Raw genomic sequence first — 20129 nt, 5'->3', positions numbered from 1 at the left:
AAAAAAAAAAAAAAAAAAAATGTAAAAGAAAAACATGAAAAAGAAATTGTCTTTGCCCTAATAAAACTTTATTGAAAGTATAAAAAGGATAACCATATCCGAAAACCCGTTGCTCCAACAAATATTCTCCGTTCCTACGTGTACCTTAACTTTAGAGTATTGTTCTTTTTTTTTAAATATATACCTTTATTTTCCTTTTAATAACCTTTTTTAATTACCCCTTTTGTCTTCTACTATAATTAATATTTTTATCAGCGTTAATTTGTTTCAATTACTGGTAAGCTTGTAGCTGTATAATCGTTTGGAATAAAGGTTGCAACTTTTAGACGAGATAAAAGTATTCAAAGTACAAAGACATTGAAGAGAAAAAAATTCAAATTCAAATTTTACAAATCGACTTGACGATGCCTACAAACTGATTCGTGTTATTGATTTGGACGATATGTTCAGGGTTAATCTGAAATTAGTCTCGATGAAGTGTTCATGAGTTTATAGTTGTAGTATAGATCAAAATCTTAGTCAGATTTATATATTTACAAACACACAAACGTCTTAAATCGTACTAGTTCTGCTACAAATAACTTTCGAGTAATAAGTGGCATTATTGCATTATATTAGTTGGTTTTCAGAATAAAGCGAGACTTGTTATTTTCCATTCATCTTGTTCATATAAACAATAAAGATTCCAATTCTTTTGGTACCTTCATAAATTAATTATTGTTTTAGCGTATATTCGTTAACGGCTGCAATTTTTCTTCTTCTCTCTTGTTAAGGTCTTTAATATGGATAAGCTTAACTCAAGAATCACCGAATTAAAAGAAAATTTAGATAATAATCACTCCAAATATTATGAATTGAAACGCTTACATGATTTAGAAAAACAAAAATCAATTGAAAAAGAGTATGAACTCAAAGCTTTAAAAAGTAAAGAAACTCTATTAACTGAGAGATTTGAAAGAAGAAATGCAACTTTTAATAAAAATTCAGAAAATTTAAAACTCAATGAAGATAAAATTCAAATATTAGAGGATTTAGTTAAAAATTTAACTAATGATATAACTGAAGTTGAAAAAAAATTTGATGATTTAACTTTAGAAAATATTAAAATAACTGAAGAGTTAAGAAAGATTAATCAAATGATACAAGGTATTTAAAAATATTAACTTCTTTACATACAAAGCTGGTTTGGTCTCTAAATGCATATGTTATAAAAAATCTATAGAATATTGCAAAAAAAAAAAACGTTAAAAAACCTGTAAAAAATACAAAGTAGGGTATTGAAAAAAAAAAAAAAAAAAATGGAAAGAAGTAAAGTTCGGAACACATCAAAGTCATCTGTAAGCTTTAATTCAATGGCCATTAGTACCAGTACTATTGGAGTTTGAATTAGAAATTAAAAGTCTATCATTATTAGCCAGTTCGTAATTAGGGACAAAGTCAAGTTTTGAATCTTGATCATTATCAACATTCGAAGTAATATTTGGAGCGTCATGATATAATTCATTATCGTCATTAATGGAATTATTACTAAAAAATTGATAAGCGTCATTTGTATTATTATGTTCATTATTTTGGTCAGTCGAATTTGGTAAACTTTCTAAAATATCATTATTTTGATCAATTGGACTTATAGTGTCATGGTCCAGTGCAACGTCATTCGAGGTATTATCCAAATCTAAGGGAGGTTCTGAAGGTAATAAACTTGATTCATGAGCTTTGATACGATCTTTTTCGGATAATTCTGGTTGGTTAGGTAAAGGAATAAGATTTGAAGAACCCAATGCATCGGGAGCAGCGATAGGATTATTTGAAATTTCGTTATAGTGTGGAATAGGTTGTTGTTGATCAAAATAAGGAGGGGATTCAAAATTATTAATAGCCATTGATTCAGGAATAACATTTATATAGGGTATATTATTTTGATTTGAAGAAGAAGGATGTGGAGGTGGCGGAGGAGCGGTATTATTGGTAAGATCATTCATATGAGGAGAAGCGGAAGAACCATTTTGACTAAAAGCATTTGGAGAGCCGGTGGAACCAGAAAACAGGGAAGATCTTCTTGATAAAGGAGAAATGCCGTTAACATTTTGATTACCAATTCTTGATAAATTATTATTTTCTTCACTCAATGGACTATTTACATTACTTTCCAGTTTATGAGTACCAATAATTATTTCAGTAGTGATTTGAATAAATTTTTTCATTCTTTTAAATTTATCGGTATTAATAAAATCTGATCTTTCATTTTGATTAATTAAATTGTTATTATTGAAATTGAATAATTCGAAATTTTTCAAATCACCATTTGATTTTTGTAAAGATTCTAATAAATGAGAAGAATCATCCTTTTTTTGTTTATTTGACAGATGATCAGTGTTACCATCTATACTGACTGATTTACCGGATAAATTAACCAAAACTTCAATGAAGTACTGGAAAGAAACCAAGGGACAACCCAGAATAGTAGGGAAAGCATCAGCGGGGACTCTTACACTTGAATTAATTTCCAGTTTAAAAGTAACCGGATCAACATAAAGAGGAATAATTGATTGTTGTAAATCTTTACGGAAAGATTCAAATAATCCATTTGAGCCATTATCTAAACGACAGACTCTGACCAAAGTGATTATAATACCATTGACGTCTTGTAATTTTTTCAAATGATTAATATTTAATTTAATTGGAATCAATTCGCCTCGAAGATAACCTCTTTTAGGGATTTCCAAAGATAATCGGATAGATTCTGGTTTCAAGTCCGAAGGGGGAGTAGATATATTAACATTATTTGACTCGTTATTTGAATTTAAGTCATTCTCAGGGTTATCTGAAGTATTTGAAGAAAAAGTACTATAAGTATTTATTGTATTGATGGTGGAAGTAGACAGTTGAGTTCTTGATAATTTTTTAGTTTGACGAGGATCTTTGATGATTAATTTTTTAGGTTTTGGAATAGGTAGTTTAGAAATATCAATTGGATTTATTAAAGTAATAAATTTTTCGCTTGTATGACTTGGAGAAGATAAGATTTTTAAATGTCTTGTTTTGTTAATTAAGTTACCTGGAGAATTTGCATTTGAACTAGGATTTGAATTTGAATTTGAGTTGGGAATAGAATTTGATATTGAGTTATTTTCTGAACTTTGAGAAGGGGAATAACTTGTTGATACTTCATGATTACCAATAGCCGCTCTCAATAAATAAACAATTGAGCCTCTGCCAAAATCAATACTAGTGAATATTCTTTTATTTGGCAATTTAACAATAAACGGGAATCGATGTTCTCCCTTAAATAGCCCATTTGAGAATTCTTCGTGATTACTAAGATTTTCATCACCACCATAAATTTTAATGGTATGATGGAATAGATTGTGTTTGATTGGTCTCAATTTAGAATGAGAAGACGCATTCAATTTAACATAACCAATTAAGGAGAGTGTTATTATAATATTAGCAATATTTTTTTTGGTTAAAAAAATGATTTGACCACTAATTTCATCTCCTGGTAGCCATGAATTATGAGGATTATCTAAAACGATATAAAAATCTTCCACCGAGTTGAAATCAATCTTGTTTGACAAATTAGATAGACTATTTGAGAAAAATGAATGTCCATTATTACTATTATTATTATGGTTATTCGGTAGATTATGATCTTCTATGCTATAATCATTGGCATGATCGTGATGATTATGAAGAATACCAAACCCATCAGAACCGGATAGCTTACTAGGTATAATCTTTGATACAGCACGTCTCATATTCAATTCAAAGAGACTGAGTATACGGAGTTGAACGGGATGGAAAGGATTAGCTCGGAGATTTGGGCGGTTAAGCTATAACTGACTAATACTTGGAGCAAAACGACTTTTAATAAACTGAAACGATTTCTCAAAGGTATAGCAAGGCAGGAACGATACAGAAAGTAACTATTAAACAAATTTGTAGTCAAAATTGGCGTAATAAAGATAATATTCAATAGATAGAAGTAGTTTTCTCGTGGAGGTAATCCAGACCTATTTTTATTTTTGGTGCTCACCACTAATTTTTACGCCGGTACACCACACTACTTTCTACTCTTACTCTACTACTCTGATTCTACTCTTAATCTACTCTTACTCTACTCACTCTACTCACTCTACTCACTCTACTCACTCTACCCACTCTACTCACTCTACCACCAACCCGACTACTCGGTCACGGTACGTGTAATGTGCCAATGTGTCAATAAAAATAAGAAAACACGAGAAATTCTCAACAAATTGACAGCATCACAACACACGATGCTAAAGATCATGAGCATTAACCCTGTCTAATCGTTAAGGGGGTTACAATAAATGATTGGGGCACTATTTGCCAGTTGATGGTGTGGAGGCGGGGGTTGGAGCGAGGCGGCCCGGTGCACGGGTGCGCGGGTGAGGTAAAAGGTAAAAAAAAAGGTCGTGCGCTTTGGTCAACGGAGATGTACGGGCGGTATTTATTGAAAGTATGTACGGGTGTGTATTTTTGTTGCAAAAAGTATAAAGTTGTATGATTAAAAGTATATAAAAAAAAGAATAAAAATCATAGTAATGTACAAGAAAGAATTATGAAATTTTGAAGTTGCAAGAAAGAAATAAATGATTAATCAAAAGTTTTTTTGGTACCTTTAAATTCAACAGAGTTAGCACCAGATCTTGGAGGACCTCTTTCACGACCACCAAAACCACCACGGCCACCACGGCTACCACCACGGTTACCACCGAAGCCACCACGGTTACCACCAGCTGGTCTTTCCTTTGGAGTAGAGAAGTCCAATCTGCATGCACGACCTTCGATATATTCACCGTTTAAGGCTTCTAAAGCAGCTTTAGCTTCATCAACAGAAGAATATTGAACGTAACCAAAACCTTTTGGTTGTTCAGTGTCTGGATGAGTTGGGATTCTACAACTAACAACTTGACCATATTCACCGAAGATTTCAAATAAGTTATCTCTTTGAGCGTTGAATGATAAATTACCAATGAATAAAGTATCTGATGGGGCTGATGGAACATCACCATATTGTTTGGCTCTTTCAACTTTAGGATTAGATTGGTGTGGTTTACTAGTTGACATATCTAAATTGATTGGTCTACCATCGATTTCTCTACCTTGGTATTCATTTAAAGCTTTTTCAGCAAATGATTTATCTTCAAAATCAACATAACCATAACCTCTGGATTTACCAGTGGCTCTTTCCATGATAACACGAGCTCCGATAACTCCTCCGATTGGTTCGAATTCACGTTTTAACCAATCATCATCAATATTCCATGATAATCTACCAACGAATAAAGTAGCTGGTTCACCAGTTTTAGCTTTCTTGTTAACTGGTTCCTCAGTAGATGATTGAGAAGCAGTTTCAGAGGATTCGGAATCAGCTTTACGTTTTTTAGAGTCTGATTCTGAGTCGGAGTCGGAGTCGGAGTCTGATGAAGAGTCGGAATCGGATGAAGAGTCGGAATCAGATGATGATTCTTTCTTTTCTTCCTTCTTTTCTTCTTCTTCGTCAGAAGAGTCAGAGTCAGAAGAATCAGAATCAGAATCAGATGATGATTCTTTTTTGTCTTCTTTCTTTTCTTCTTCGTCAGAAGAATCAGAGTCGGAAGAATCAGAATCAGAAGATTCTTTTTTGTCTTCTTTCTTTTCTTCTTCTTCATCAGAAGAGTCAGAGTCGGAAGAGTCAGAATCAGAAGAGTCGGATGATTCCTTCTTTTCTTCTTTCTTTTCTTCTTCTTCATCAGAAGAATCAGAATCGGAAGATTCAGAATCTGATGATGAGGAGGATGATTCTGATGATGAAGATTCGGATTCAGATGATGATTCTTGTTTCTTCACTTCCTTCTTACTAACCTTGGTAGCTTTAGCAGCTTTAGATGATGATTTAGCCATGATAAATGATTTCCTGGATTTGAATTGTCTTAAGAAAAGATTAGAAAAAGAGAAAAATAGTATCCTTTTTAAAGTAAAGCAGCTGAAAAAAAATTTACTAATTGGAAAAACTGAGATGAGCTCTAACAAATCGAAAAAAAAAAAAAAAATGAAAAATCAAAAAGAAATAATGGTCCCACAGTAAAAATAACGGTCACGTGAGCCCCGGAATTTGCAACAATTAAAAGACCTAGCTAGTCTTCTTTGAATTACTTAGTTAAGCCTATACTCGTTGAGGTTATGTTGATTCTGTGTTTTGCAAAATTTGGCTCATCGGAGGTTGGCACGTCGTAGGTTGACACGTCGTAGGTTCGCTTGTCGTAGGTTGACTTTATACATCTAGGAAGATATCAGTTCTCATACTCTTTCGTTTTCACTGTATCTTATCTGCTCCTCGTTTACAGAGCTTTGAAGTTCTGCAAGACAAATGGTAAGAATCCAATTACTTTTACTTAATTTATGCAAGTTTTGTCACAATTTCTGACTAAATCTAATATCAATACCTCAAGTAAACAGAAACTTCAACACAAAACTTTACAGTACAATTGAGGTCCCCAGATGGTCTTTGATACTCTAAGCTCCTCTTCTATTCTATTATACAATATTCAACCAATAAGCTAAAACGTGAACAGGTGCTAAAACGTACCAACACATCCGTACACCAAACACTCTACCCATCTCCGCCCCGCTCCCCACCTTAGAACTTCTTCGGCGTACACGTGACTGGCTCCTCGATAAAGAGCTCCGGTACCGCTCAAAATTACTTCTTGATGCGCTACTCCGATTTCCACAAGGTTATTCCTGGTTGGGCTATATTCTTTCCGTCCATAACCACGAAACGCACCATTAGTACATAAAAAGTACTTTCAAATGCTGTAAAGCGGATAGTATAGTAATATAATGAGGAGAAACAGGTGTTTTTTGTCGCAACTGTTACTCTTCTTTTAGTTTTGTAATTAGTTTAGCGGGCCGTTTTAGCTTTTTCAGTTGATTTTTTTTTTTTTTTCACTTTTTCACCACCTTATATATTCTTGTAGGTTTCTCCGTATTGGCAAAAAACACACACAGACTTGTGGATAATACTTATTTACTCATTTAGAAGGTAAAGATGTTTAAGCAAACCGCAGTGCTTTTCCAAAAGGCGGCTGGATCTGCCGTTAAAAAGCCATTTTCAAATATGTTAAAAGATCCATCAGTTAAATATACTGCTTTTAAAGGAGTTCCATTACCAAATAGAACTTGGCCAAATAACAGTATAACCAAAGCACCAAGATGGTTATCTACTGATTTAAGAGATGGTAATCAATCATTACCAGATCCAATGACTATAGCTGAAAAGAAAGAATATTTCCACAAATTAATAGAAATTGGATTTAAAGAAATTGAAGTTAGTTTTCCATCGGCTTCTCAGACTGATTTTAACTTTACTAGATATGCAGTTGAAAATGCCCCAGAAGATGTTAGTATTCAAGTTTTAACTCAAGCAAGAGAACCATTAATTAGAAGAACCGTTGAATCGGTTAAAGGTGCTAAAAGGGCCACTATTCATACTTATTTAGCTACATCAGATGTTTTCCGTGATGTTGTATTCAATATGTCTAAAGAAGATGCTATTGCAAAAGCTATTGAAAGTACTAAATTAGTTAAATCATTAACTAAAGATGATCCAGAAATGCAAGAAACTCAGTGGACTTTCGAATTTAGTCCAGAATGTTTTAGTGATACCCCAACTGAATTTGCAGTTGAAATTTGTGAAGCCGTTAAAAAAGTCTGGGAACCAACTGTTGAAAATCCAATAATTTTCAACTTACCAGCCACTGTTGAAGTTGCATCCCCAAATGTTTATGCTGATCAAATTGAATATTTCTGTACTCATATTAGTGAAAGAGAAAAAGTTTGTGTTAGTGTTCATCCTCATAATGATAGAGGATGCGGTGTTGCTGCCTCTGAATTAGGGGTCATGGCAGGTGCAGATAGAGTTGAAGGTTGTTTATTTGGTAATGGTGAAAGAACTGGTAATGTTGATTTAGTAACTGTTGCCCTTAATTTATACACTCAAGGAGTTTCACCAGAATTAGATTTTAGTAATTTAGAAGAAATCATTGAAATCAGTGAAAGATGTAATAAAATTCAAGTCCATCCAAGATCCCCATATAGTGGATCATTAGTTGTTTGTGCATTTTCTGGATCTCATCAAGATGCTATTAAAAAAGGATTTGTTAAAGCAGAAGAAAGATATGCTAAAGGGGATATGAAATGGAAGATTCCATACTTACCATTGGATCCAAAAGATATTGGTAGAAATTATGAAGCAGTTATTAGAGTTAATTCACAATCAGGTAAAGGAGGTGCCGCCTGGATTATCTTAAGATCCTTAGGATTAGATTTACCAAGACAATTACAAGTTCATTTCAGTTCAGTTATTCAAAATCAAGCCGATAAATTAGGTAGAGAATTGAAAATTGAAGAAATTATCAATATTTTTAAAACCGAATACTTTTCGCAAAAGGACTCAAGTCCAGTTGTTTTGAAAGATTTCGATATGTTGAACAATAAAAACAACAAAAACAAGAACCAGAGAGCTATTCACGCCGACTTGGTCGTGAACAATGAACCAGTTACCATTCAAGGTCAAGGTAACGGTCCAATCTCTGCTCTTATTGATGCAATTTCTAAACAATTTGGTACTTTATTAGAAGTTAAAGATTATACCGAACATTCTTTAGGTTCCGGTACCGAGGTCAAAGCCGCCACTTATGTTCATTTAGGTTATATTGATTCAAATGGTGAAAAACTGAGTAAATGGGGGGTTGGTATTGATACTGATGTTAGTGAATCTTCCTTAAAGGCAATTGTTTCTGTTGTTAACCAATTAGTTGCTGCCAAAGAAATCACTCTTTAATTTAATTCCTATTTATATTTTATAGATTATTTTGATAATAAATCGTTCAGTAAATGGTTAAGTGTAGCATCGTCAATCGTTCAATGGTTAAGTGTAGCATCGTCAATCGTTCAATAATTAACTGTTGCAAAAAAAACAAATCCATATATTATCGGAAAAAAACCATTAGGGTTTGTGCCCTCTCTCGTCATGTGACTATACTTCGGTACATCCAGCACACCACGTGACACACCAAAAAAGGACCCACCACCAACTACTCGCACTCGCGCGCTTACATAAGCAGCCAACCCAGGCTCATCTCACACTAGTACACCCTTTGAGCACTAACAAAAAGAAAAAAAAAGAGCGAAAAAAATGCATCCAGTATACAGTCCCCATAGAATCGTGAAAATTTTGTAGGCTTCTCACCCTCACAAAGTATTGAGAAGTCAGTTTTCATTAAAAAAAAATTTATAAAGAATTTTTCTTACTTCTTTTATAATAGCAAGACCATCATTAATCCAATAGTATAATGTCTGATTTCCAACCAGTTGTTGTCATTGACGGTAAAGGCCATTTATTAGGTCGTTTAGCCTCCATCATCTCCAAACAAATCTTAAATGGTCAAAAAGTTGTTGTTGTTAGATGTGAAGCTTTAAACATTTCTGGTGAATTTTTCAGAAACAAATTGAAATACCATGATTACTTAAGAAAAGCTTCTAGATACAATAAAACCAAAGGTCCATTCCATTTCAGAGCCCCATCTAGAATCTTATATAAAGCCATCAGAGGTATGATTCCTCACAAGACCGCTAGAGGTAAAGCTGCTTTAGAAAGATTGAAGGTTTTCGACGGTATTCCATCTCCATATGATAAAAAGAAGAGAGTTGTTGTTCCTCAAGCTTTAAGAGTTTTAAGATTAAAACCAGGTAGAAAATACACCACTGTTGGTAAATTATCTACCTCCGTTGGTTGGAAATACGAATCTATTGTTGATAAATTAGAAGAAAAGAGAAAATTACAATCTGCTGAATACTACGCTAAAAAGAAGGCTCTTAACAAAAAATTAGCTGTTGCTCAAGCTGCTAACGCTGAAACTGAAACTTCTCAAAAATTAGCTGCTTTAGGTTATTAAGTAACTTAATTTTTTTGTCTTGTGTTTAATTATAAAAAAAATATACATTGATAATATAGTTTAATATCTGCTTTGTATCTATAGTAAATAATTTATAAATGAATGATGACTTAAATCAATAACTATTGAATTTTGTTTGGTTTTCATTTTCAATAATTTAAATAATTTCACAATTTTTAAATTTAATTCATTATATTCGTTAAAACTATTATTAATAATTAATTGTAAGTTTTCAATAATTATGATATCTTTTATTTCGTTATTTTCAATGACTTCAATTACTTCATTCAAATTACTGATTCTTTCGTATTTAAATTCCTTCATCATCTGATCATCTTTCATCCATTCGTACTTATTTTGTAATTTACATCTCATCATTATTGAATTTAGCTGATTTGGATTAGTGGCATTCACATATAGAATGTGCAAGCTCCCCAAGTCTCGGTAGCACCGTTCTACGGTATCCACAACCAGCCGTATCGCTTCACTTACAAAGTCTTCCTTGTATGCATGTGGCGTGTAGTATACAATCTTTCTTGTTAAATCCATCTTTATCAGTTAAAACTAATCGAGTATAGAGTAAGAGCGATTTCTTCTATTAAACGTTAACCGGTGTACGGGTGTGTATGCACACGTGATAAGGGCCAGGTGATCGCTTATATAAGCGCTTACTTAATCGGACCGAAAATCTCGTTAATTTATTATCACGCGGGGTGCATGATCAATAATCTGGGGTTATTATAAACCTCCATTGTAATAAACCAATGGAATAATGCCATGAGGATTCGCAAACAATCAAGAGCCTTAACTGGTGATTTATGGCTAGCGAAATAAAGTGAAGAAAGTGTAGTGGCCCTAAATCAGGTCAAATTATAAGTAACCCGGGGTAATCTCGCTATCTTGTATCAAAGCCGCCTGCGTCAACAGAAAATAAGATACGGGCTTTTTTCCTCTTTTACTTGGTCTATAATTTAGAAATTACCTTGTTTTCCCACTTATCTTTTCTTTACTAGCCTTTTCTTTACTCTTTTCTCTATATGACTTCCATTCGATTATGACTGCAATATACTCTATAACCCATCTAGATCCTTGTATTGAAGTGGACGGAGAGGGTCTGGATCCTCTGATTCAAGAATCAATTCAGGATTCAAATAGTTTTTTCATGAATCTAACTCCATGTTCTTCGTGTCAGACTCTTAAAAACACTGAAAATGAGTTTGAAACAACCCCTGAACCAATCACTAGTGATCATTTTGAAGAGGTTTCTCCCACTAACACTCGTGGTAATGACCTTGGTGAAGATATAGAATTCACCATTATCTTGCCCGATTTTATCCACCGTCAACAGATCAAATTAAGCTCATTATTTGAATATATTCATGCATCAACCGATGCCCCAGTTTATAAATCATACCAGGATTTGACGGTTCATCACTTGATCACTTATTTATTTGATCAAATCATCCATGATTCCAATTTGCTTTATATCAACCAAATCAAACTTATGATTATGGGGAAGGCCTACTCAATCTCTAACTTGGTGGATCTTGCTTATCCAGCGTCTTACTTGGCTAATTTCAAGCTTACATCTATTCTCTCTACTTCCAAAGTCTTCCAGCTTTTCGTAATACCAAACGAAAACTTACTTCCTTTGAAAATACCAATTCAAACTATCTTATTCAAATTACACAATATCCAAGTTTGTTCGGTGGATTCCACTTATAATCCAACGTCCGATTTTTCGGCTACTTACGCTGACGCTGTATTGAAAACTTTCAGGAAAGTTCGCAAATCGATCAGCTCTAACTCGTCCAGCTCAGAAAATCTATCAAGAAGAAGATCCTCCATCAAGTCTATCGAATCATTAGGCTCAAACTTGAGTAGGTTCAGGTCAAACAGAAGTTCGGGTCCTAACCATGGCTCAGATACTGAAATCGACGAAATCCCTTCGTCAAATGATTCAAAATTCAGGCATAAGTTGACTAACTTGAAAAGTATTTTCAAACACAACGTTGCCGCTTAATCGTTTCAATTCTTCTCTAGTTTTAGTGTTTTCTTTAATATATACTATGTATTGACCCATTATTGTACACCCGTACATCTCTTCTCCAAAAAAAGACTTCCGGTTGTTTGTCACATGATTACACCCGGACCTCTTAACTCTTTTTCTCTTCAGGTCTTTTTTTTTTTCAACTCATCTTAGGCAAGCTTGTATTATTTAACTAATTAATCAAATTATGAACGTCCAGGATAGAAGAAGGCTTTTAGGACCTCCAAATGCTAAAGTACCCAAATTGGGACAGTCGTCCGACCCAAACAGCTCACAAGAACCAATAGCTGAGTCTGAAAAATCAAACGATATAAGAAATTTTTTCATTAAAACTGGTTTAATCAATAATGCAAACGGTTCATCGTATTTTGAAATTGACGATACCATAATTGAAGTTGGTGTTTTCGGTCCAAGACCAATCAGAGGGTCTTTCATTGATCGTGCTTCGTTCAGTGTTGAATGTAAGTTTCTACCATATATCAATCAACCAATGAGTCAAATTTTTAATAACCAAGATAAATCCCATTTATCAAATATTGAAACAAAAATATCAACTTATGTTGAAACTGCTTTATTAAGTTCTATCTTATTAGAGAAATATCCAAAATCAACCATCGATATCTTTATTAATGTCATATCTTTTAACTCAAGTAAAAACTCTTTATTGAACTTAATTAACTGGACTATTAATTCAAGTTCTGTTGCATTAGTTAATTCTGGTATTGAATTAAAGGATTTGGTTACTAGTGGTCAAGTTATTTATAATGAAAAATCAGAAGAATTAAGAAAAGATTGTTCGATAATAAATGATGGAGATATAGAATGTGTTGCAAGTTTTATGAATATGAAAAATAATGAAATTGTTGCATTTTGGATTGAAGGTGATAAAAATGAAATTAATGAAAATAAATTAAATAACTTAATTAATGGCTGTAATGATATGTCAAAAATTATAAGGCAGAATATCAATTCTTACTTATTAAACAATTGATAGATTAATAGATTTAATTGTATATTAGTTAAATGCATAGGTGATATCTATTTTTATTTGTTGTAAATTAGAAAAAATAACTATTTACTTCTATATACTTTATTCAGTTTTCTTGATGTAATCATTTGATAAATCATCTTCGTTCGACAAATCATGTAAGATCTTATTAATATTGATCAATTGTAAACTTAAACTTTTAATAGTGAATTCGTTCGATTCGTCTCCATTTTCATCTTCATAGTAAATAAGAAATTTAGAATGAATCTTAATACCCGTGGACTTTGATATCAATTTGGAAAGCTTCTCATACACTTTAATGATATCGGTTTTAGTTGTTTCAATCAAAGTTGACAGAATAGAAGTATTAACGCTTCCAATTATTTCTTTTCCAATTATCTTATCGAAAATGCTAGTCTTCAAGGAATTGGCAAAATTCATGACTTCTTCTTCATCCTTATCAAAGGGAACTTCAATTTGGTTAATCTTAATTTCAAATGGTGGAGAAATAAATGCAACTTCATGTTTACCATCTAAATGATATCTGAATTCGTAAATACCTTCATCCCAAAATAATTGGTTTCCTTTAAAACTCATTTCACCTTCAGTTTCCGAATCACACCAATTCCATCTACCTTGAGACAGAATTAGTGTTTTCTTTCTTGAATAAGAAGTTTGAATAATTTTATATAATCCAATCCAATCTTTTTTGGAATGGGATTTTGGCGCTTTCCAATCAATTTTAATTTCATCTCCCATATATGTGAAATAATGATTTTCTGATTTATCCCTTGATAAATTTTGGAAACTTATTCCATAATCACTTGAAGAGAATTCGTCATTGGCTGATAAACTTAATAAGTTTTTCTTTGAAATCTTATTTTGATAATTATTGATATTTAAATCCTTGATAAAGTTATCAATCGATTCAGCAATAACGGAAGATCTTCTTCTTTTATGACCTGACTTAGAAGTACTGCGAATATAATCAATATCTCTAGAAGAAATTTGACCATGGCTGATTCTTCTTTGAATAACATCCGGTAACAAATGAGTCTTGAAAGTCTTTGTAACCCCACTATCTTTCAAAACTTCATCTTCGCCATAGATTTTGATCATATGAACTTTTTCGATGAAGTTGTTACGAAGAAAGTTATTAGTAACCCAAATTAAAGTAATAATAATATTTTCAACATTTGGAATTATCAAGGTTATACCAATTATACCGCAATTACCAAAAATTTGTTCAGGATTATTCAAGTAACGATAAACACCAGCTTTAGTCAAGGTTGATCTATGGGGTAAAAAAGAAGACTTTGGAATGAAGAAATCACCATAAAACCATCCAAAGTAACCAATCAGATCAATTATTGAAGAATTAATCCAAATTTGAGTTATAACCAACAAAAATCCAAAGAAAATTCTTAAATATAAATAATCGTGAATTAATAATTTTGTAGAGTATAAAGGAATTGTGAATAGATTGTAAAAGTTAAAGCCAATAAATGAAGAATAGGTCAAATTGATCAAAGAATTATACAAGACTGACCAATTATTCAAAGACTTTGAAACTGGAATATTTTTCAGTAAATACCATTTAGTGAAAAATTTATTGTAACTTTGTAAAAGTAATAATACATTTACAACAATTGATTCAAATAACTTAATGGCAACAGTTAAGGAGAAGAGAAATTTGTCAATAGTAATTTGATAGCCTCTAAATTCTAAATTAGTTGCAATTGAACTCATGAAAGGGATTATAATGGCATAGGTTATAGAAATGATTAAATTAATTAAATCACTAGCCCTAAACCAATTAAAGTTCCATAATCCGATCAAAGGTTCAGCATTATCGAAATTTTTCAAATCCTTCAATTTAAAAATTTTAGCTAAAGCGGTATCGTTTTCAGAAGGACCATAAATTTTATCAATATGAGGGTTTTCAATAAAATGCAAAAAAATCATTTGTAAAAAATGGCCAAATAAAGCAATAACCAACACCGTATAAGATTTTGAAATAAGGGCAAAACCATAATATCCAATATAACCAATTGAGTACATTGGATGAGGAACCATTTCAAAAACTCCATCAAAGATCAATTCTTCATTATTGATTTGTCTAAAGAAAAAATCCCCCCAATACCAAGCGTAATCTTTAATAGTATTATGAGCATTTATTTTAACCCATAAATTAAATAAAATCAATAAGGAACCAATAACGATTCTTGAATTGATCAACCAAGTTGATTGATTTTGAATGAATTGCCAATCATCTTTCAAACAACAGGAAACCACCAAGCAAATGAAGGTGGTAAAATCAGACATCAAGATTAAATCAACAATTTTTCTGAAAACCAACCAAGTATTGAATTCAATTGGATAATCTGAAATCGAGTAATCATTACCCATCTGCGATTGAATTTCCAACTTCATAAATTTAGATAAAAGCGATTTATTTTCATTATTGAAAATATTTAATTGAATCGACCAATTAACCAATCTATTATGATTTGATTGTTGATTCAATAACCATCCAATACCAAAATTATAAGACAATCTCCAAAAAATGTATAAACCAATGAAAATCTTGATTTGGAAGTTGAAGTCATCAACCAACCAAAAAACCAATCCATTAGCAAGTAACAAACTAACAATAATCAATTCACAGATTGATTTTCTAATACACGGATCAAATAGCGTCTTAACCATGTCATGAGTTTCTGGAACGGTAAACGTTTCGCCAGAGAAAGTAATACCTTTAGCACCTGAAATTGTATTCTTCGACATCTTTAACCAATTGAATAATCAAGTTTCTCTATTTCTATTAGCAAATAAGATCTAGTAATTCAGATCTTCATTAAAAAAGCAACAATCCCTAAAATGCGATAACACTATTAAACTTAGTATAAAGAAACACTTACCAAAACTTGATCTGAGAACCTTGACCAGACTTATTAGAAAGAACAATTACTCAATTTTAGATCTAAACCCAAATTTTTCACTCGACTGTGGTTGCAAAGTTCGTTAAGCCCAAAGATGTTCTTTTTCACATGCACTTTTTGTTGTAGTGAGACCTTTTTCATGTGAAAGGATATCTGGTGCACGGAGGTTTGTATACTGATGAGATTGGTGTATACATCATATCAGTATAGATCATTATATAGATCAGTAGAGATTATTATATAGACCAGAAGAGATCAGTATGAGAGCGAGATTATTATAAGAGAGAGATCAGTATAAGAGAATAGATCAGAATTGATAGGTAACTACATTTATTACAAATCATAAGACGTATATTCATCACTTCACTAATAGAAACGCAGTTTATCAGCACCCGAATTGGCTAAAGCATCGGCTCCTTCATTACCTGGGTCACCATTATGGCCTCTAACGTGTTCGAATTGAACAGAGTTTTGGCCATTACGACTATTAATTTTATTCATCAAGCTTAAATTCTCTTTTATCAAGTCTTGATTGGCAACTGGTGCACCATTACTGGTACGCCAATTATTCTTTTGCCAGTTGTTTGACCATTCAGTGAGTGCTTTTTGAGAATATTGTGAGTCAGTTACGATAGTATAAGGTTGTGAATCGGGTTGGGAATCAATGTGTTGTAACGCGTGTCTAATTGCAGTTAGTTCAGCTCTTTGGTTAGTAGGAACATTTGCTTTAACATCGTCAACTTCAGACATTGCTTTTCCCACGTTACGGGGGTCATTTGGTCCGAAATAAACCCCATATCCTGCTTCTGGTGTGTTGGTTCTACCGTTACCTCTAGAGGCACCGTCAGTATAAATACGAGTAGACTTTGATTTGGACGAACCACCATATCCTGAGGAACCATATCCTAAGGAACCATATCCTGAGGAACCATATCCTGAGCCATTTCCTGAATTAGATGAACCAGATCCTGAAGAACCATACCCAGATCTTGAAGATTTATAAGAACCACCAGATCCTAAAGATTTATAAGAACCACTGGATTCTAAAGATTTATAAGAACCACCGGATCCTGAATATGACCCTCCACCATATCCGGATCTCGAAGAATTATAACCACCGGATCCTGAAGAATAACCAGATCCTGAAGAATAACCAGATCCTGAAGATCCACCGTTATTATTCATAAACGAACGCGCTTCTCCTTCACTAGAGAACTTCTTGAAAACTGCCCCTGAATATCCATTAACATTTTGCTTACATTCGTCCCACGAGTGGTACACCCCGGCGTTTCTACCTTTGGCAACAGAATAATATGGCATTTTGTATTTCACTTCAACGGTCTCGCTGACTTTAACCTTCAAATGCTTAGAACGATACCTCGAAGGGATTCTTGAGTTTTTAAACACTGCAAACTTTTTAAGAAGAACAATTTTGAAAATAGGCCCAGAAGTCAATACGCATCCAGTAAACAGGAAACAATTACCGTTTGTCAGGAGTTTAATCTTAGTTATTCCTATTTAATCGGGCAAGTGCTAAAGTGAGTTCATTTTTTCATTCAATTAAGGTTGGTGGAGGCGCGACTTTAACAAGAAGGTATAAACTGGCTTCGTTTGCACCCAACTCAGAAATGGTATACTACAATGGGATTGAACGAACAACTATAAGATTAAACTAGAATAAATATGGAAAGAAAAGAAATAACTCTATTAATTGTAAAAAATTAAAATACACTAATTAAAGAACATGAAGAAATGATTAGAAACGACGTTTGTTACCTAATGGAGCACCATTGGAACCAGATTGATAGTTACCACGGCCACCTCTGAATCCACCACGGCCACCTCTGAATCCACCACGACCACCACGGCCACCACCACGACCGTATCTAATATGACTACCGAAACTTCTTCTGTCGAATCTTTGTAATTCTGGAGGAATGGTTTGGTTAGCTTCTCTCATAATTTTACATAAGTCACCACCCATTTTTGAGTTGGCATCAGTAAAGAAAGAAACAGCAGTACCGGTAGTACCGGCTCTACCAGTTCTACCAATTCTGTGAACGTAATCTTCAATATTACCTGGCATATCCAAGTTAATAACATAAGAAATACCTTTAACATCTAAATAAATACCGTTAGTATAAAATTCCATCATTGCACACTTATTTTTGCAATCTAGGTTTGAACTCGCATGGTTTCTGTCATTGAATCTGCTTAAAAGCTACAAAGAAAATACATGATATTACTAAAAAAATGAAAAAAGAAACAACAAATATAAGGAGTTCAGTGTGTCTTTTATTGATTATATAGAAAGCATTACTTATATATTCTTTCCCCATTGGGTAAATAATTCATAAAGTGAATTTAAAAGCTTTAAATGTAATCACACAATCAAAAGCTTTTTATTGAATTGAAATCATCACTTTATACGAATCTAAAAATGCTTTCCAACATAATCTTACTCTTACTCTCCTTACTTCATTGAGTGATATGCGACCTGCGCAACCTCATCAATTTCCCATTCTCGTTTCGTCATGCATCTCCTCTGGCTCTGGTCCTTTGAAGAGCTAGCTTTTGAAAACCTTCTTTAATGAAGGAAAAAAAAAAAAAAAAAAAAAGTTCTTCACTAAGATTAATTCATGACCTGTATCACCAGTTCCAATGAATTAACACATCTCCATGCGTCCTAAACCCATCACAAATAAGTTAGTAAAATGTATACATACCAATACCTCTGGCGGCAACATCAGTAGCAACCATGATTGGAGATTTACCAGTTCTAAATTCATTTAAAACCCAATCTCTTTCGTTTTGTTGTTTATCACCATGAATGGCTAAAGCAGGCCATCCATCTTGTCTTAAATAACTGGTTATATCATCACAAGCTCTTTTAGTAGAAGAGAAAATTAAAACTTTAGCTTCTGGATCAGTAGTGGCGGTTTCCAAGTGTTTAACTAATCTATCACGTTTTTCGAATTCAGTAACAACTTCAACAAGTTGGGTAATAGTATGAGAAGCAGCTAATTCTAAAGAACCAACGGTAACTTGAATTGGATCATTTAAATAATCTCTAGTCAAGTTTTGAACTTCTTTTGGCCAAGTAGCAGACCACATTAAAGTTTGACGATCAGGTCTAATTTGATCAACGATTTTTCTGATTTGAGGTTCAAAACCCATATCTAACATTCTATCAGCTTCATCTAAAACCAAATAAGTGACTCTTCTTAAGTTAGTTTTGTTAGTTTCCAACATATCGATTAATCTACCTGGAGTGGCAATACAAATCTCAACCCCTCTAGCTAAATCTCTAACTTGTTGACCTTTTGGAGCACCACCATAAACACAAGTATTTCTAATTCTAGAAGAAGCACCAAATTTAGAACATTCAGTTTGAATTTGAACAGCCAATTCTCTAGTTGGAGCCAAAACCAAAACAATTGGACCATCACCAGGACTCAATAAAGGTTGGGCATTGATATGAACAATTGCTGGTAAACAATAAGATAAGGTTTTACCAGAACCGGTGGCAGCAATACCAACCATGTCTCTACCGCTTAAAGCCATTGGCCAACCTTGACATTGAATGGCAGTTGGTTTAGGGAAACCTTGTTGTTTAACTTCTTTCAAAACGTAATCTGGGAACCCAGCTTCATCAAAAGAAGTAATTGGTTTTGGAATATCTTTACCATCGCATCTCATTTCATGTTCTTTTCTGAAAGCACCGACTTCACCTTCTGAACGAGCAGCAACATCCGGGTGTTCTTCATAGAAGTTTTTTTCAAATTTAGGTAAAGAGTCAATATCCCATTCTGGAGTAGATAATTCAACTCTTTCATCAAAACGAGATCCACCACCACGGCCACCTCTGAATCCACCACCGAATCCACCACGGCCACCGCCACGGCCGCCTCTGAAGCCACCGTTTCTATCACCACCGTAGGAGTACCCTCTATCGTATGAGTTATTGTAAGACATATTCAATGTATATTTGTTAATTGAAGAAGAAATAAGTGAATGGGAAAATTTTTTTAAGGGAAGTCTTCGCCTTTTATTTGAATTTTTTTTTTTCTTTCTTTCTTTCTTTCTTTCTTTTTTTTTTTTTTTTTTTTTTTTTATCAAGGTTCTATTTGTGTGCGACAGTCTTGACTTGCCCGATTGGGCAGTCTGTGTGCGATGCCGGCTTC

At 33.3% G+C, this 20129-nt stretch overlaps 11 protein-coding genes across 11 annotated transcripts; 5 read left to right on the top strand and 6 right to left on the bottom strand.

Annotated features, from left to right (window-relative positions):
• Positions 1–782: 782 nt before the first annotated feature.
• Positions 783–1154, top strand: HYPBUDRAFT_6775 (uncharacterized protein; the record flags this gene model as incomplete). Its single annotated transcript, XM_020223610.1, has 1 exon — positions 783–1154. One exon carries the CDS (start codon positions 783–785, stop codon positions 1152–1154), a length of 372 nt encoding a protein of 123 aa, XP_020075431.1.
• Positions 1155–1349: 195 nt separating this feature from the next.
• On the bottom strand, positions 1350–4059 carry RIM8 (Rim8p; the record flags this gene model as incomplete). The annotated part of the gene is made up of 2 exons (XM_020223281.1): positions 3179–4059; positions 1350–3133 (listed from the first exon to the last, which is right to left on the bottom strand). The coding sequence occupies exons 1-2, from the start codon at positions 3756–3758 to the stop codon at positions 1350–1352; spliced, it is 2364 nt and encodes a 787-aa protein (XP_020075430.1). The 5' UTR covers positions 3759–4059.
• Positions 4060–4620: 561 nt separating this feature from the next.
• On the bottom strand, positions 4621–5910 carry HYPBUDRAFT_167356 (uncharacterized protein; the record flags this gene model as incomplete). The annotated part of the gene is made up of 2 exons (XM_020222766.1): positions 4621–5447; positions 5868–5910. 2 exons carry the CDS (start codon positions 5908–5910, stop codon positions 4621–4623), a joined length of 870 nt encoding a protein of 289 aa, XP_020075429.1.
• Positions 5911–7057: 1147 nt separating this feature from the next.
• Positions 7058–8851, top strand: LEU4 (2-isopropylmalate synthase; the record flags this gene model as incomplete). The annotated part of the gene is made up of 1 exon (XM_020223609.1): positions 7058–8851. The coding sequence occupies one exon, from the start codon at positions 7058–7060 to the stop codon at positions 8849–8851; it is 1794 nt and encodes a 597-aa protein (XP_020075428.1).
• A 463-nt stretch (positions 8852–9314) lies between these two features.
• On the top strand, positions 9315–10206 carry RPL16A (60S ribosomal protein uL13). Its single transcript, XM_020223072.1, has one exon. The coding sequence runs from the start codon at positions 9363–9365 to the stop codon at positions 9963–9965; it is 603 nt and encodes a 200-aa protein (XP_020075427.1). The 5' UTR covers positions 9315–9362; the 3' UTR covers positions 9966–10206.
• On the bottom strand, positions 10044–10611 carry HYPBUDRAFT_167353 (uncharacterized protein; the record flags this gene model as incomplete). The annotated part of the gene is made up of 1 exon (XM_020222765.1): positions 10044–10611. The coding sequence occupies exon 1, from the start codon at positions 10512–10514 to the stop codon at positions 10044–10046; it is 471 nt and encodes a 156-aa protein (XP_020075426.1). The 5' UTR covers positions 10515–10611.
• A 156-nt stretch (positions 10612–10767) lies between these two features.
• HYPBUDRAFT_212703 (uncharacterized protein) lies at positions 10768–12119 on the top strand. Its single transcript, XM_020223071.1, has 2 exons — positions 10768–11833; positions 12015–12119. Exons 1-2 carry the CDS (start codon positions 11020–11022, stop codon positions 12041–12043), a joined length of 843 nt encoding a protein of 280 aa, XP_020075425.1. The 5' UTR covers positions 10768–11019; the 3' UTR covers positions 12044–12119.
• Positions 11918–13006, top strand: HYPBUDRAFT_241727 (exosome non-catalytic core subunit; the record flags this gene model as incomplete). Its single annotated transcript, XM_020223280.1, has 1 exon — positions 11918–13006. Exon 1 carries the CDS (start codon positions 12203–12205, stop codon positions 13004–13006), a length of 804 nt encoding a protein of 267 aa, XP_020075424.1. The 5' UTR covers positions 11918–12202.
• A 99-nt stretch (positions 13007–13105) lies between these two features.
• On the bottom strand, positions 13106–15940 carry CHO2 (phosphatidylethanolamine N-methyltransferase; the record flags this gene model as incomplete). The annotated part of the gene is made up of 1 exon (XM_020222560.1): positions 13106–15940. Exon 1 carries the CDS (start codon positions 15788–15790, stop codon positions 13106–13108), a length of 2685 nt encoding a protein of 894 aa, XP_020075423.1. The 5' UTR covers positions 15791–15940.
• A 371-nt stretch (positions 15941–16311) lies between these two features.
• HYPBUDRAFT_157537 (ribonuclease H family protein) lies at positions 16312–17265 on the bottom strand (the record flags this gene model as incomplete). The annotated part of the gene is made up of 2 exons (XM_020222293.1): positions 16312–16865; positions 17007–17265. 2 exons carry the CDS (start codon positions 17263–17265, stop codon positions 16312–16314), a joined length of 813 nt encoding a protein of 270 aa, XP_020075422.1.
• A 436-nt stretch (positions 17266–17701) lies between these two features.
• On the bottom strand, positions 17702–19920 carry DBP2 (DEAD-box ATP-dependent RNA helicase; the record flags this gene model as incomplete). The annotated part of the gene is made up of 2 exons (XM_020218774.1): positions 17702–18066; positions 18672–19920. 2 exons carry the CDS (start codon positions 19918–19920, stop codon positions 17702–17704), a joined length of 1614 nt encoding a protein of 537 aa, XP_020075421.1.
• Between the last annotated feature and the right edge of the window lie 209 nt (positions 19921–20129).

The sequence above is a fragment of the Hyphopichia burtonii genome, assembly GCF_001661395.1.
Source record: "Hyphopichia burtonii NRRL Y-1933 unplaced genomic scaffold HYPBUscaffold_5, whole genome shotgun sequence".
NCBI lineage: Eukaryota > Fungi > Ascomycota > Pichiomycetes > Serinales > Debaryomycetaceae > Hyphopichia > Hyphopichia burtonii.
The sequence above is the reverse complement of the archived record's forward strand: the minus strand, read 5'-3'. Positions and strand labels throughout refer to the sequence as shown.